An 18,405-nucleotide genomic window follows, 5' to 3' on the forward strand; every position below is an offset into this window, starting at 1 on the left:
TATAGTAGTTGTATTCTTGTACATAGGAGTAGTATTATAGTAGTTATATTCTTGTACATAGGAGCAGTATTATAGTAGTTATATTCTTGTACATAGGAGCAGTATTATAGTAGTTATATTCTTGTACATAGGAGAAGTATTATAGTAGTTATATTCTTGTACATATGAGCAGTATTATAGTAGTTATATTCTTGTACATAGGAGTAGTATTATAGTAGTTATATTCTTTTACATAGGGGCAGTATTATAGTAGTTATATTCTTGTACATAGGGCAGTATTATAGTAGTTATATTCTTGTACATAGGGGCAGTATTATAGTAGTTATATTCTTGTACATAGGGACAGTATTATAGTAGTTATATTCTTGTACATAGGGCAGTATTATAGTAGTTATATTCTTGTACATAGGAGTAGTATTATAGTAGTTGTATTCTTGTACATAGGAGTAGTATTATAGTAGTTGTATTCTTGTACATAGGAGCAGTATTATAGTAGTTATATTCTTGTACATAGGAGGTAGTATTATAGTAGTTATATTCTTGTACATAGGGCAGTATTATAGTAGTTGTATTCTTGTACATAGGAGTAGTATTATAGTAGTTATATTCTTGTACATAGGAGCAGTATTATAGTAGTTATATTCTTGTACATAGGGCAGTATTATAGTAGTTGTATTCTTGTACATAGGAGTAGTATTATAGTAGTTATATTCTTGTACATAGGAGCAGTATTATAGTAGTTATATTCTTGTACATAGGAGCAGTATTATAGTAGTTATATTCTTGTACATAGGAGAAGTATTATAGTAGTTATATTCTTGTACATATGAGCAGTATTATAGTAGTTATATTCTTGTACATAGGAGTAGTATTATAGTAGTTATATTCTTTTACATAGGGGCAGTATTATAGTAGTTATATTCTTGTACATAGGGGCAGTATTATAGTAGTTATATTCTTATACATAGGAGCAGTATTATAGTAGTTATATTCTTGTACATAGGAGCAGTATTATAGTAGTTATATTCTTGTACATAGGAGTAGTATTATAGTAGTTATATTCTTGTACATATGAGCAGTATTATAGTAGTTATATTCTTGTACATAGGAGTAGTATTATAGTAGTTATATTCTTGTACATAGGAGTAGTATTATAGTAGTTATATTCTTGTACATATGAGCAGTATTATAGTAGTTATATTCTTGTACATAGGAGTAGTATTATAGTAGTTATATTCTTGTACATAGGAGGTAGTATTATAGTAGTTATATTCTTGTACATAGGAGTAGTATTATAGTAGTTATATTCTTGTACATAGGAGCAGTATTATAGTAGTTATATTCTTGTACATAGGAGTAGTATTATAGTAGTTATATTCTTGTACATAGGGGCAGTATTATAGTAGTTATATTCTTGTACATAGGGGCAGTATTATAGTAGTTATATTCTTGTACATAGGGCAGTATTATAGTAGTTATATTCTTGTACATAGGGGCAGTATTATAGTAGTTATATTCTTGTACATAGGGACAGTATTATAGTAGTTATATTCTTGTACATAGGGCAGTATTATAGTAGTTATATTCTTGTACATAGGAGTAGTATTATAGTAGTTGTATTCTTGTACATAGGAGTAGTATTATAGTAGTTATATTCTTGTACATAGGAATAGTATTATAGTAGTTATATTCTTGTACATAAGAGCAGTATTATAGTAGTTATATTCTTGTACATAGGAGTAGTATTATAGTAGTTGTATTCTTGTACATAGGAGTAGTATTATAGTAGTTATATTCTTGTACATAGGAGCAGTATTATAGTAGTTATATTCTTGTACATAGGGCAGTATTATAGTAGTTGTATTCTTGTACATAGGAGTAGTATTATAGTAGTTATATTCTTGTACATAGGAGCAGTATTATAGTAGTTATATTCTTGTATATAGGAACAGTATTATAGTAGTTATATTCTTGTACATAGGAGCAGTATTATAGTAGTTATATTCTTGTACATAGGAGCAGTATTATAGTAGTTATATTCTTGTACATAGGAGTAGTATTATAGTAGTTATATTCTTGTACATATGAGCAGTATTATAGTAGTTATATTCTTGTACATAGGAGTAGTATTATAGTAGTTATATTCTTTTACATATGAGCAGTATTATAGTAGTTATATTCTTGTACATAGGAGGTAGTATTATAGTAGTTATATTCTTGTACATAGGAGGTAGTATTATAGTAGTTATATTCTTGTACATAGGAGTAGTATTATAGTAGTTATATTCTTGTACATAGGAGTAGTATTATAGTAGTTATATTCTTGTACATAGGAGTAGTATTATAGTAGTTATATTCTTGTACATAGGGGCAGTATTATAGTAGTTACCTCACTTGTCTTCACTATGATCCACTGCTTTTCATCACCAGTATCATCCAGTAGACGGCAGTATTACACCGTTGAAATCTATAGACCGCCACTCTACATCCAAATCTGTATGTGGTCTTCTGTTTAGGGTAAGGACACACATAGCGATGGTGATTCGGCTGCTGCTTGGCCATATACGCTGCCCCTGTTTCCTATTACGCCACTGCATTTTATCGCCTGTTACATGTGGACTGCCCATTAGTTTTACATCAACAAACCTAAATATGGAAACCTACCGGGTGTGTTTATGATGTCAGGGATTAGCGTGTCTTCTGTTATATATGGCAGGACCCCGCTGCTAGCCGCAGCGTCAGTATCTGGACGAATGCTGATGTCATCGTGACATCACTGAGGAGGAAGTAGCTAACTTCTCCCCTACTTTAGGATTATTAGTAAGGATGAGACTTTTTGACCACTTTTCGAAAAGTTTTTGTAATTTCAGGTGATGGGTTAAGATAGACAATGACGCCAGCGTAGGTGAAGGCATCAGGAGGTATAAATAAGAGCGCCAGCCGTGGTTTGCATGTAGAGTGCCTGAATATTCGGCATCATTGTGGAGTCATTAGACATCTGGATGTCAGGACTGGAGCTGTCAGCCGCACAATTCCCCCGAGGGGATAATTTGTTTATCATCTCGTGTGTCAATCACACCCGGCCGCGCCAACATCAGGTTGTTTTTCTCATAAACCTGGCAAAGATTAAAGGGCAATGGAGGGAGGAAGAGGAGGAAGAAGAGGGGGGTATAGGAAAAAGCTGTGACCCAGGCGAGGACCGGCCCATTACCAGGAGAAGGGCCCAAGGGGGCAGGTAGTGAAGGACGAACCGAATCCGCCTCAATTTCCCAAATTGTTCGGTTTTTAATAAAACCAAACTATTTGGGATTCATCCGGGAACTACAATGGCCGCCATGACGTGTATTATGGTAAATTTTTATACCTTCCGTTACCTCTTTTGGTCCTCTTCGTAGTTTCCGGCACTCTCCTGATGACATGAGTCCTGGGTCACCCCTGAGGCTTGTGACTGGGCACATCAAGCACCATGATGTGGCCTCAGCAGTGATCCCGGGCGCATAATATCACCCAGACGCCACAAGGGGACCCAAAAGAGGTCACATACTGATGACTTGTCCTGTGGAGAGGTCAGCAGCATCAGTTTGGAGCTGGAATACTTCCTTAGGCCGGGACCACACGTTGTGAAGCTGTTGCATTTTAGCCGTGGCAGAAACGCTGTTGCAAAAAAAACGTTGCATTTACAGTCCCTGCAGAGTGGATGGAAATCTGGCAAATCCACACGTAGCAGAAAAAAAATACACAGCGGAAATGCTGGAAATCGCAATGTGGAAAAAAATGCAATGCGTTTCCACTTCGTTTTTTGGGGTTTTTTTTGCTGCAAATCACTATGCGGGGCCTTAGCCTTAAGGTGCATGCACATAGTGCAGTTTTAATGCTGTTTTTGATGCATGCGGGTTATTTCTGATGCGGTGTAGATACTGTTGCAATGCAGTTTTGTTGCAGTTTTCATGCACAGATGGGTGCAGGATCTACGCAGGACTCTGCTCTCTACAAGGGGTGGGCCCAATATGATGGAAAGGGGCTGTAGGGGCAAATAGTAGCCCTTCTACCTAGAGGGCAAAATCCTCAGCATAATGGGCAAGCAAGTACTATTAGTATTCACTTGTCTATGGGCATCTTTACAGGGGAGGGGGTTCTTAACAATAACATCGGGTTATCTGCAATACCACACACATCCTGCAGACAGGTTTGGCGCTGTTTTTTATAACTCTATTACATCACCCATTAAGCTCACATTCATTATAAGATTGCAATAGGATTATATACAACAAACCCTCGTCCAGAACCGCTCAGACCACAAGGGCCCCCCTTTTTAACAATGGCACTCTATTTTGTGCACTGACAACTCAGCAAAGTCTACATTTATGAGTGTGAACTGTGGCCTGTCACCCCCAAGTCCCATACCATTATCTACGAGGTGTCAAAACCAAAAATACTTGGGGAAAAACTCAACAATAGCAAGCTGCAATCCCACCCTCGCTCCTCCAGGGGGAGCTCCTGATCTGTTGTATCTATAGTGAGATCAGATTGATACAGAGTAGCCACAGAACCTAATTAGGAGATACAAGGATGGGGGGTATTAGGACCCTGCACGGATGACCTCACCCCTAACCCCTGCAGAGCAGGTGGGCTCCAGGACAATGTGCTGAGGGGCCACCAAGCCCAATTAACCCTTTACTCCCAATGACGAAAAGATACAAGAGTGTAACAAAGGAACCCGCACAGATACATATTTTGCGCTTGAGGTGTTAACCCTTTGCTGCAGTAATATCGCAGGGCTGGGTTTCAGACGTAGTAGAGCTGAGTTTGTTATTTCATCTATTTAATTGCGTGCTTAATTAATCTAAAACCTAAAAAGAGACAGGCATACGAAAAAAATTTGCACGTGAGTCGTTAACCCTTAATTTGGTATCAGAATAGGTGTTGTCACATTGCGTGGTCGAGTTCGCCGTTCCTTAGATCATGTAATATTAATATAATTTATGGTTTTTGCAATGTTATACAAATGACTATTTTTGCATTTGCAATTTTTTGCACTTTTTGTCTCGGATTGCAGGTCAGATTCTGGTATCATCGCCTGCAAATGACAACTGGTAGATCTCCCCGCAGAGGGTTAATGACAACTCATGTTGCAACAGCTCCGGCTGTGAATGGAGAACATCCCTCTTGCATCTGGAATCCTTTAAATGCTGTCACAGAATTAGCTTGGGAAGACTCAGCCCCTTTAAGAGGAGGAGCTGGAGGGTCATGAGTGGGCTGGGGAGGGTGTGGGAATATTCTCTTCTTCATCTGGAAGATGCAATGCCTAATGCTTCTCACAACAGATAAGAGGCAGCCAGGCGCAGACCGTGCCCGCTGCACCCCCTGCCTGCCCTCTGCACAGTCTCCATAGGCTTCGCTGGGTCTTCTGCTCAATCCAAGGAGCTGATTGCAACTTTCTAGGAACTGAGAGACCCTGGCTGGCATGAGGGTCTCATCCTCGGAAGACAAAGCCCCCAGCATGTGCTGCGCACAGGACACAATGAGCTGTCTGTAGTTGTGTGCCAGTTCAGCATCCAGCAATGTGCCCGGCGTGGGATCTCCAGCACTTTCCTACAGGGCACAAAGAACTGGGCAAGCACACAATGTGCCTACTAAAGGAGGCAAGGACCAAATACTGACCCCTGGGATGTGCCCGCAGAAAACTGGCCGGAGATGAAGAGGATGCACCCAGCCGGTAATCGCTCTGCACCCTGAGGGTCCCTGTGGATGTTCCAAGCTTCCAGGATGAAGGCGGCGGCGGCTCTCATCGTATCTGGAGTCCTTCTCCTAGTGGGGGGTATTTTCTGGGTATGGAAAGACCCTCACCCGACTGATCACCCTGGATATCTCCCCCAAAGAGCACCCCGAGCTTTGCGTCTTCCTGCACTGTCTCCGCAGACACCCCCAGCAACTGAGGGTCACCCGTCTGGATCAGAACATAGAACTACTTCCTACCCATCGGGGAACCACTCGCAGACCTTCACGCCTTTGGAGCAGGGCATCTTCTGGGCTCGGTCACTGGAAAGGGCATTACCCCAGGGCTTTTCGGATGAGTACACTTTACACTGGCAGGAGTTTGCCCGGACGGCGAGCGTTGTGTCCATGGAGAAGGGTTGTGGGCGCAGTACTAATAGACTAGTGACCCTCTCCGATGGGAGTCGGGCATGTGTCCGCTATGGGATTAACCCAGAGCAGATCCAGGGAGAGGTCCTCTCTTTTTACCTCTCTCGCCTCCTGGGACTGCACACTGTGCCACCCTGTGTTCTTTCCAAAGTGGGGAGCGCTCAGTGGGCGCCGGTACAAGCCGAACTGGGTGGCACGGGATGGACGTCGGGGTCGCTGGTCACCATCACCCCTTGGTTACACAATCTCAGTTCGGTTTTGCCACCTTTATCCCTCCGCGCTGAGGACGGGAAGTTGCTCCCTTTACGCGAGGAGCTGCGCTCAGGCCACGCGGGGGTGGTGGAGTTGGCACAGTGGGCGGATCTTATCCTCTTTGACTATTTGACCGCCAACTTTGACAGACTGGTGAGCAACCTCTTCAGCCTCCAGTGGGATCCTCGCGTCATGTTGCGAGGGACGAACAATCTCCACCGCACCGCCGATGGCACCCTTGTACTACTGGATAACGAGGCCGGATTGGTCCATGGATACCGCCTGCGGGACACTTGGGACAAATACAACGGACAGCTCTTAAGCACGGTGTGCCTGTTCCGCAGGGGCGTGGCCAGACGGCTGCGAGAACTCTACCTGGCACGGAAAGCCTCCGAGGAGCTGCACTCGCTTTATTTGGCCAGGGAGCCCTTGGCGGCGGATCTGGGCTCTCTGACTGAACTGGAGGCGCAGATTTTGCAGGACAGGGTGGGGGTAATTTATAGACATATACAGACCTGCCAAGGCAAGCACAGCTGATAAAGGGTTAACTGGCATCCACGAGAGCCAGATACCAGTCGCCGTGGGCGGTGGGGGAGGCCAAAGGTGATGGCGCTGAAGGGTCTGGCAGATACTACTGATTCTGGGTCAGTGGTCTCCACCCGGTGACGCTCTAGCTCCATGCTGGGAGTTGTAGTCCGCTGGTTGGAGGCCACTTTTCTAGCCGCAGGGACGGAGATGATATTTCTAACATTTCAGGGACTAAAACCTAATATATTAAAGCTACTAATAACCTTCATCATTGGGGGGCGCTGCGGCCGGGTTATACCCGGGCCGATAACATAGAACAATAGCGCCCCCGTCAGACTAAGGTGTCAGGTATGGGAACGTTCTGAATGTTATTAACAGCACCTTTATATAAGAAAACTTTTTGTATTAGGCGTGTTAGCCCTTTAAGGTGACCAAGTACAATGCACTGTCTGTGCCAGCGGGTCCGGGGTTGTATATAGGCGGGGGGGTGGAAATATTGATCAGGAAGGGATCGGACCCCCCCGCCGACTGTAGAAGAAATGAGGGACCAAATAAATTCTCTTCTCAAACTAGTGATGTTTTTATTCTTATAAATAAATGTGTTTCCTGACAGATGTAGCAGAGCTGAGTTTGTCGGGGGGACATTATCCGCGGGGTGTGATCAGGATGGGTCTGTACTACTTGTTTTTACATAGGACTGCAGACAAAGCTGCTGGTTTAAGTTTGTGTCAGCTCTGCTACATCTGTATTATATGTATGTGGAATAGCAGTAAGGAGTGAGCCATAAGCCGCACCCTGGGGTATAATATCCATATCCTATATACAATGATGGGTATATTACATGGTATAGTCGCAGTGGGTTGCCTTCTATTGAAATCCTATCCATACTCAGCAGAGTTGAGTTTGTCAGGGGTAAGATTCGGCACTCGATGTGATACCATGACGTATGTTTTTACATGGGACTGTAGACTAACCTGCGGTATTATACTCACTTTGAAGCTCACGTCAGCTCTGCTACATCTGTATTTTGTGTGCTTGGTATAGCAGTAAAGAGTGAGCAATGTATTATATATGGAGTCGTTGTGGCGGGTTAGCTGTTAGGATCCTATTCACACACTGCGGAAAAAGGTCACTTTCTCGCTGCAGGTTCAGAACAATTTTAACCATTGCAATGCAAAAGTTGACAGGTGGTCGGGCCGCGGGGGTAACTCCCAAAAAGGGGCGACCTTCTGGATTTCCGGATGAGCTGGCAAATCTCCCGCCTGCGCTGAGATAACCATCATTTTATTTGTCACTTGGGCACTTTATGTACCAGTGATGTCCACAAAAGGGCCATGGGGATGTCCAAGAGGGGGTACGGCCAAAAATTGCCCACCCTTTTCCCAGATCCTAGTGTCGAAATGTTGGCTAGTGTGGGTAAAACCTGGCTGATTTTGGTCCCTTGGCCCATTTCTGCTTCTTGTGGTCTAACCCTTGCGAACTGGCCCATCAGAGGACCACAAGGGCCATTGTTTGCCCAATTTTTGGTTAGACCATGGGGAACCTGACTGTCGTAGATCACTTTTTGTTTTTAGGGTCTATCTACAGAATAGCCTCTCAGTTCTTTTTGATAACACAACCCCAGTGTCAAATGGGCCCACCAGAGGTCCACAAGGGCCATGGATTGCCCAATTATTGGTTAGACTATAGATCACTTTTTGCCTTTAGTATCTATCTACGGAATAGCTTCTCAGTTCTTTTTGATAATATGGCCCCATTGTCAGACGGGCCCACCAGAGGGTCATTGTTTGCCCAATTATTGGTTAGACCATAGATCACTTTTTGTTTTTAGGGTCTATCTACGGAATAGCCTCTCAGTTCTTTTTGATAACACGACCCCAGTGTCAGACGGGCCCACCAGAGGTCCACAAGGGCCATTGTTTGCTCATTTTTTTGTTAGACCATAGGGAACCTGACTGGCGTAGATCATTTTTTGCTTTTAGGGTCTATCTACGGAATAGCCTCTCAGTTCTTTTTGATAATACAACCCCAGTGTCAGACGGGCCCACCAGGGGACCACAAGGGCCATTGATTGCCCAATTATTGGTTAGACTATAGATCACTTTTTGCCTGTAGTGTCTATCTACGGAATAGCCTCTCAGTTCTTTTTGATAATACGGCCCCAGTGTCAGACGGGCCCACCAGAGGTCCACAAGGGCCATTGTTTGCCCATTTTTTTGTTAGACCATGTGGCATAGATCATTTTTTGCGTTTAGGGTCTATCTACAGAATAGCCTCTCAGTTCTTTTTGATAATATGGTCCCAGTGTCAGACGGGCCCACCGGAGTACCAGAGGATCCCCCAGTGGGCCCAGGTCATAGAAAAATAATGGGCCAACAGAAAACACCCAAATTGATAGACTACTATGGTCTATTTCCTGGGGGTTGTTGGGTGGTGGGCTCTCAGAGTAATATTTCTGGTGGGCCCAAGGAGCCTCGGTCTATATGGGAGCAGGTTGCACAAATGTGCAGTGAATTGTGGGTAAGGATGACCCTAGAGGGCCCAAGTTAACCCCGTCTGCATACAGTATTATAATATCCTCACATTACAATGATGTATTCTATACCTGCTGATCATTAAGACGCCGGCCACCCCTCGGCAGGGATTTTCCACATCAAAGACCAGAATTTTTGAAACTAGACCCCCCTCCCCCGCCTCCTCCTCCTTCTCCTTCTCAGAACTTCTCCTTGTATTCTCTCCCGCTCCCGGCCGCCTGAGAGTTTGCTCCTAATCCACCTTAAATCCTGACACATTTCTAAAGTTTAAGCTTATCAGACACAAGAAATGAAAGGGCCGATTGGTTTTTGAGAATGACCTTTACTCTGCGGAGTCCGCGTTGTGACCCGTAGCAACCGGATTACAGCTCCGGGGAAGAAAGTGAACCTCTTGTTGCCAGGGGCTACAGTATAGGAAGCACAAGTCTGGGCCAAAGGGAATTATATTACTCATGTTAAAAAAATTGCAAAACATATGTCTTTTTTTAAATCCTTTTAACTAGGTCCCCAGTTAAGTTGATCATAGGGCGCCATGATGCTTGTACCCTCCCCCAATGCCCCCCAATAATGAGCTGTAATCAGCAGAGGCACCTGGCAGTGAGTGTGCAATTTCCCTGCACTGCCTCCGCAGGGGAAGGGAAGTATTACACGTTTCCCATTGAAATCAATATAATGGGTCCTCCAGACGTTCCAACGAATGAGGGTCCTGAATGAGAAATTCCTTTCTATTAAAGGGGTTCACCAAGACTTATAGCAATATGTGATCAGTGGGGGTCCGACAACCAGGACCCCCCACATATCAGCGTTTGGGAGAGCTCTTTAGTCTCTTCACTGAACACAGCGCCATACATATCATAGAGGCTGTGCTTGGTACTGCAGCTCAGCCCCATTCAAGTAAATGGGACCCCACCGATCACATACTGATGACCTTCCCTATGGATAGGCCATGTTTATGTAAGTCTTAAGTAACTGACGTCTTCCCTGTCTGTTTTACTGCATAACTGTATTATCCCTAGTATAACAATTCTGGAGCTTCTTATTCTATTGTACCGTACCTCTGTTATTCCTCCTGAAAATTTCTGAATTAATTGATAATTGGGTGTTACCAATTGGGCTTAGGTCCTTACCCAGTCTGACACGGTCCAATCAATGCTGACAGTGTTAGACACCCAGTTGTCAACTTAATGTTACATTTCCAGGAGGAACAACAGAGGGACTATGCAACAAAAAAGTTTACATTTTATGGGGGAAGTTGTATTTTGATAGAGAATACAAGTATGTACTAAAATAGACATATCAGGGGAGGGGAGAGGTCATCTATAACGGTGGTCTACAATCCGTGGCTACACTCCCAGCATGCCCTTACACCCAAAATTTAGTCTATCATGTGTCATTTATAATAGAGGTATCTTCTTATGGGGCAGAGGAGGTTTTGGGCCCCCCTCAGGCAGTAGGGCCCGGTTGTTATACTCCCTATAGCTGTATTAGAAGTAAGCCAGATGTCACTAGTAAACACGGACCTCCTCGGGGCGCACAAGACCTCACGCCTCCGTGCCCCCGTTTTACGTTAACGGGACCGAAGTGCCTAATGAATTCCTATTATGAGCGATTCCTATTGTTCCATTATGAAATGACTTCTCTAGACATCTATTCTGCTAATAATGAAGATGGATGGAATCCGCTGGATACGCTAATACATTCCTCAGACGCGGCCGGCGCTGTGTTAGGTAGTTTGCTCACCAAATGTAAAGTCAACAGAATTTCCAACAGATGGGACGACTGCTGGTCCAAGATAACAGCTCTGGATGTGTAATGGTATACGAGATTCGCACGCTCTATAAGCGGTAATGGCAGATGGCGCAGAATATTTAACCCATATTGCGGTAGTTTTTCGGCGCTGTATCATGAGTAAAGCAGAGGTCTGACTGTACGCCATGACAGGGCCTCTTGGGGCATAAATAGTATAATAATCCGAGACCCGGGGGTGAATATACAAGTATTAAAAACACTGCTACCTACCTCTCCTTGGCTCCACTACACTCCCCGCTGATGTCGGCCAGCTTCAATGATGTACGGGACGCCACGTGACCAAGGGCATGCATCGCGACGCATAAGGCTGCAGACCCTGGTTATGTGACGTCAGGGACATCACACAAGTAGGCCCAAAGCCTGCCCGGAGCCAGGAGAGGTAAGTAAATGGGGCCCGTTACCGACTGGAGTAACTCCAGCCGGAAACAGCCTATTAGAAAAGAAACGCAACGTATATATATATATATATATATATATATATATATATATATATATACGGTTACGCCCATAGATATGATTGTAGGATCTGACTACACTGGGTTTGTTTGTAGTCTGTTACAATGGAAACCTATAGGCCGACGGAGGCAATACAGAACCGTAGATAGAATTTTCCAAGTTTCTCCATTCTACTTACCTGGGAGGAGTTTTCTCTTTGTCGCCCCCTAGTGACTAATGCCATTTGTTTGATTTGAGTGGAGGAAGGGAAGTGACAACATTTCTGAGCACATTTCTTATTTAGAATCATGGTTGTCAGATTTCCAGCTCCTCTAACTTCTGCCATGAGGAATAAGTAGGAAATATTTTGGTATTACTAATAGCGCCCCCTATGAGCTATAGAATGCACATTTTTGTTAAAGGGATTGTTACCAGAACCGGCATATCAACCCAACCCCACAGATAGATAGGTTAGGGTCACCTGAACCAAGTGATGTTATCCCCTTGTGAATCGCTGCCTCTGTTGTTGAGATATTGTTGTTTTTGTCAATATGCAAATGAGTTCTTTGGAGCACCAGGGGCGGAGCAATTGCTCCATAGAGGTAAGTGACCACTCCCTTATTGCTCCAAAGAGCTAATTTGCACATAAACAGCGATATCTTAGCAATGGAGGCCTCGATTCACAAGAGGAAAACACCATTGGACTCAGGTCACCCTAACCTATCTAGCTGCCGGGCCCGGTTGATAGGTTGGGTTCTGGTGCCAAACTCCCTTTAAGAGTTTCCAAAAAACATTTCTAATGTGTAAGGCCGTAGGCCCGATGATGATACGTATAGAAACACTATATAGAGCTCTAGTACGCATCCAGCCCCGGTAAATGACTGGCGTTGCCCCCGAGGCCTCCGTTCCCATCTTTCCTGCAGATATTTTTGATTCCTTTGTGATGATTCTTGGAAGTTTCACCTCTGCTATATATAGAAGCTCGATGTGGAATACAAGTTTAGACTGTGAACTAATGGAACAGAACAGAGCTGAATATTTTATCTCCTTGGTTTGATATCAAGGCCCGGTGGTGGCGACACAAAAACAGCGGTGGGGTGGGCGGTTGTCGGTCGCAGTCCTCTTGGTTCTGATGGTTTCATGGTTGGGAGGCTCTGATAAATGAGGGAGTTGCGGTGGTAGACTGTAAGTATTGCTGACCTCTGGGCCTGGCCATAGCTTTCCATCTCCTGGGCATCTTCGGAGCAGGTTGTCGGGGATGATTTATGGAGTGGGCCGTGTGGTCGTAGACTCTCCCTGAGACATGTCATCTGTTCCTCAGTGGTTAATCTGTTTGGAAAGTGCTTGGAGAGCAGATCTCAGAGTGCAGCCCCGTCTCTCAGACTGCCCGGGGCTTTCTTGCTACTCTGCGCTTTTTAACCCTTTCAGTAGTAAAGCAATGGGAATAGAGAGGTAATACCTTCTTAGCTACGCATTGTCTCGCCAAGCCTGAAGCCTTTCCCCTCCTTATCGTAAAGGGAAAATATCCTCAAAAAACAACATAAATTTCTAATCCAACTTCAATTTTTGGTGTTTTTGTATTTTTTTTTAAAAAGGTTTTGTAACCAGAATGGTTACCAATAGACCATGGGGTGTCTTCAGACAACAGTAGGCCCAGGGGAGGTGCTGAAAGAATAATTTCCCTCTCCTGCCTTGGGCTCACTCATGGCATCCCTGTTTTTTGCAGGATATCTTCCGGCCTACTGTGTGAGATCAGCCTTGCCATTGCGATTGGGCTTCAGTGGTAATCGTTGAGGGCTCCACTGTTACCCAAGGCCACAAACATCACACAAGAGGGTGGAAGATGCCCAGGAAAGAACACTGGACAATGGGAGGGAGCCCAGGAGTGGTGAGGAAAGGTGGGTATCAGTGTTTAGATTTCTGGCATCGATTCTGGAGCCTGTGGTGAACCCCAAAAATTTGAGGTTCAATTGAACCCCAAATTTTTGGAAAATTCTTCTCTGGCTACTAATACAGATAGCGAATACTATTTGAAACTCCAGTTTCGAATACCTCGCTCCCATAGGAATGAATGGGAGCGGGCGAACTACAAGGGGTTAAGCACAGGACGCCGGCCGGTGCTCGACCACTCCCATTCATTCCTATGGAGCGAGGTATTCGAAACTGCAGTTTCGAATACTATTTACTCATCTCTAGCTACTAACATTAAAAATCTTGAAATACTCCCCTTTTCACAGTGGTCTTTGCCATATACTGTAGATTGGGCTTTGACATATAGACTGGGACAGTCTGAGCAGAGTCATCTCACTATCTTTAGGTGGCGCTGTTCCTACTAGGTATAGGAGAATATTAATATATACATATTTAGGGCTCCCCTGTCACTCCCGATCTTTAGGGGAGGGCGCTGTACTCCAACACTTAATCTAGTACTGTTCTCTGTCAGTACCGTATAATTGACATGCTGCGATCTCCAAAACTGCAATGTTTTTTTAAAAATCGCCTTAGCGCAAATTTTCCTGTACTGTGGGGATAGGGCCCATCCACTATAAACTGACTGTAAAATGCCAATTTTTTTTCCGCCACATGGAGCCCCGGCCTTAAAGAGAAATGGTCCTGGTTTCCCAAAGCAACCATTCGCGGCGCATAAATCTGCCTGTCTATGGCTTATTTCATCTGGTTTTTGGCAGAATTGTAGTCATTTGAGGTCATTTATTGGGATTCGGAGCGCTTTCTGACATTGCGCTGTAAAGTATAGAATAAAGCTATGAAAATTTGAATACAAATCGCCCTCTTGACGCCTTCTTCGTACAATAAATACATTGGCGCCAATGGTGTAGCGTATTTGGAGGGTAATTTACGCGTACGCAGCGGCGCGCATCTAGACAATAGAATCATCTTTTTGTCCTTTCTAGAGAATCTAATAGAAATGTGGGATTAGGTTATTCGCATTTAGAGCGAGCGCTCGGGGGCTGCGTAAAAAATTCTGTGCGTTCTTATTAATCCTCTGCTGGCGTTTATCCAAATTGTTTCCTCTTTCTTACAATGAGGTCATTCGGGGAGACATGAAACGGTTTCAGATTTCCTCTTGTAAAATAATGAAGGAAAAATTCTGAACACTTCTAACATCTGCGGTGCACATGCCCCGGGCCCACAGGAGTAGTTAGAGTCAATGCAGTCACACCTGGACCCGAGAGCCCGACATGGTCCTTATGTCCCTCTAACACCGGTATATAAAAGGCGCATGGTCTGTGGGGTCCTGGTACCGAGAGAGCTTCAAGTTACACCCAGTTTGCAGACCCTAACTGGTCTGACTCTTCCTAGCTGGTTGTCCCCAAGGACAATTTGGGGAGTTTGGGAGGTCGCCACTTATTTCAGAGCCTTCCAGAGATTCTGGGAGAGTTGACAGGTCTGGTTTTCAGGGACCCCTCGGGCACCAGGGCTCATGAGTGACTGCTACCTCTGTGCTACCCTATAGCTACATGGCTGACTAAGGCACTGTGCACATAGTCGGGTTCAGACCGTGAGACAGGTCCAGTTAATCCAGACCACCCAAAGCTCGACTGAACTGACCTCACAGTATCATAGATCTCTGTGGTGCAATGATAAGATCATCAGCCACACTATGGAACGGTCCAAGAAATGGGGCTGTTACATGGACCATATTGGCCAGGCCAATGGGCCTACTGCTATACTAAAATTAATTGATCATTGGACCTTTGGATCTACACATTTTTTTCCCATTGACTGATCGTGTCCTTCTTCATCCATTGCTCCCTAGGCAGCCACCTACCTTGCCTATCCCTCCTTCCTACCTACCCTGTCTATCCCTCCTTCCTACCTACCCTGCCTATCTCTCCCTCCTATCTAAACTGCCTATCCCTCCTTCTTACCTATCCTGCCTATCCCTCCTTCCTACCTATCCTGCCTATCCCTCCTACCTACCCTGCCTATCCCTCCTTCCTACCCTGCCTATCCCTCCTTTCCACCTACCTTGCCTATCCCTCCATCCTACCTACCCTACCTATCCCTCCTTTCCACCTATCCTGCCTATCTCTCCTTCCTACCTATCCCTCCTTCCTACCCTGCCTATCCCTCCTTCTTACCTACCCTGCCTATCCCTCCTTCCCACCTATCCTGCCTATCTCTCCTTCCTACTTATCCTGCCTATCCTTCCTTCCTACCTACCCTGCCTATCCCTCCTTCCTACCGTACCTATCCCTCCTTCCTACCTATCCTGCCTATCTCTCGTTCCTACCCTACCTATCTCTCCTTCCTACCTACCCTGTCTATCCCTCCTTCCTACCATGGCTGATTTTTCCCCTTTTGGATCCTAAAAAATTGGTTACCCAAGAAGAATTCATAAACAGTAATCTTTATGCCTATATGATTGCCTATAAGACCATGTTCACACGTTGTAGCCATATCGTGGTTTTTTTTGTAGCATTTTTCCTGCCGTAATACCGCCATATGACCATGAGATGTGCATTAGTTACAGCGGTCAGTCCAATCTGCTTTCAGGATCATAAGTCTCAGCAATCTGTCAATGAAGGTATTAGCTCAACGCTATAGATACGATAAATGTATGTAGAAGGAAGCAACGTAGCTATGTAAATCACACCGCCATCCTGCGCACGCAGCAGAACAGATTAGGAGGTGAGAGACGATAAATCTAATGTACATTTTCACAGCTGCATCTCATATCCCATTCTATAGACATTAATAATAATTTAGGGTAAGCGCTGATGACCGCACATTACGGGCCGGATCTGAATTGCTGCCTTAAGAAAATATTGACAGGCGGATAAATGGCCTTTGGTTTTATTCCTTCTGTAGGTAATAGCGTAACTAATACTTCAGGTAACAACAAACCATCCATCTTCTTTATAGGATCAGGAGTGGATTGAAAGCAGCTCGCTTCTGGGTCCACTTTAACCCTCTCAGTGTCATGGCAATCTGGGAAATCGGGGCGGTGCACAGCACAGTGCGGTCTACAACACTATGTATCATTCTTATGTGTATCATCCATTCTTGCCAACATTTGGACACCGTGTTATGGGAGGAGCAGTGTATTGGGAGAGACCACGCCCCTTTCCCGATAGACCACTCCCATTGGCGGGTATATATCAATATATACTGATACAAACTGATAAAGAGCTGCCCCGAGAAAAGTCCAAATTTGCAATAAAGTGGCCTTTACAAAATTTGCCAAAATTCCTTCAAGGAGTTTGTCTGGTTGAGAATATCCATCTTGAAATATCGCAAGACACTGACTGAAGGAACCTCCTCCCCGGTGCAAAAGAAATCCCATGGTAAACACATGTGACACTCTAGTGTTGGCGGTTCCCTGAGCCCACCGGATGAAATGGTTCTGGGCGCGCACCCTCGAAGAACGTTTAGGAAATAGACCATAGACCTTTCAAATTTGGGTGTCCTCTGCTGGACCATTTTCTTGTTAGAACTTGGGCCCCTTGGAAGATCATTGGGTATTGTGGTGGGCCAGTCCATTTATTGTTCAGTTGTATCACCAACACCACCACCATCTGACTACCATCTCCATCTTCCATTTGTTCCACCATCTGTCTACTGTACCAACGTGTAACCTTTCCATTTGGGAAGTTACCATTAAATTACATGTTTGCGACATGTTCTACAAATTTTTCTCGACATTCTGGTTGTTGCATAATTTGGCCCTACTATAAGTCCTGGGGATACTTGAGTAGATAGAAGACAATTGATGGCACCCTGGAAAAGGGATTGCTTTTGGTGAAGTACAGTTCTGTCACCAACTAACAAGACCCAGGAGTTTCATTCCACCGGACAACATGTAATGCTTCACTTCTCCTGTAGAGGCGCTGTAGGAAAAGAGAATATTAGTGATTTAAGGTGGAGATACCCTCTTTATTTTTAATCCAGCGTCACCCAATGGTTTTTAACCAACGTTATTGAGTCCAAGTATGGAGGAAAAGCACAAGAAGTTCCAGAAGTGATGTGTTGGGAAGTAATACTTTGGGCAGGGATATTTGGAATTTTTTTTTGCTATATAAGAACATTCAATATTCAGCAACATCCAAGAATCAGCTGCGAAAAGATGGAGACAATGTCACTGCGCGTCCTTGTATTTTGCAGTTGGGTGCACACTTGTGTCTGGCAGTACTCATTAGGGCAGAACTTATGGGATAGCTACAGCCATCTGCTTTTCCAGTATGCAAAGGCTGCAAATAAGATGTGAGAAGGAAAAATACATCTCGGGAATGATATATTTAGCTTATATACTTGTCAAGTATTGCATTCCCATCTGGTATGTTTTGCAGTTTCGCAAAATGCCGAGGATGGGGACAAGTCATTATACAATACTTCCTACAAAAACTGTATCGAATCTTAAAGTGGACGTTCACGATTTACAACCACCCAAAATCCTTGTGAAAAATGGTCCTTTAGGGGGTGGTCTACTTAGTAAAGGGTTAATAGGGAAGGTGGAAGAGTCTTATCTGTAGGGATAGCCTACAGTCATGGTTGGGGCCAATTCACAGTAATGTCGGGGCTCACAGATGCTTCCTTCTTAGTATACGGAGAAGGGAAATCTACTAAGACACTGCCGGGCACTTGTGCTCCATGTAGATTTTCCTCCGACACAGGGCAATGGGGACGGGGTGGTCCCATCTCATAGATCCTATCTATACTGGTAGCTTATGTAAATTAAAGA

At 44.4% G+C, this 18,405-nt stretch overlaps 1 protein-coding gene across 1 annotated transcript; it reads left to right on the forward strand.

The window, feature by feature from the left end:
- The first annotated feature begins 5,297 nt into the window (after nucleotides 1-5,297).
- On the forward strand, nucleotides 5,298-7,496 carry FJX1 (four-jointed box kinase 1). The gene has a single exon (XM_075281046.1). It carries the CDS (start codon nucleotides 5,749-5,751, stop codon nucleotides 6,931-6,933), a length of 1,185 nt encoding a protein of 394 aa, XP_075137147.1. The 5' UTR covers nucleotides 5,298-5,748; the 3' UTR covers nucleotides 6,934-7,496.
- Nucleotides 7,497-18,405: the final 10,909 nt, after the last annotated feature.

Source organism: Leptodactylus fuscus, chromosome 7 (genome assembly GCF_031893055.1).
Source record: "Leptodactylus fuscus isolate aLepFus1 chromosome 7, aLepFus1.hap2, whole genome shotgun sequence".
Lineage (NCBI taxonomy): Eukaryota > Metazoa > Chordata > Amphibia > Anura > Leptodactylidae > Leptodactylus > Leptodactylus fuscus.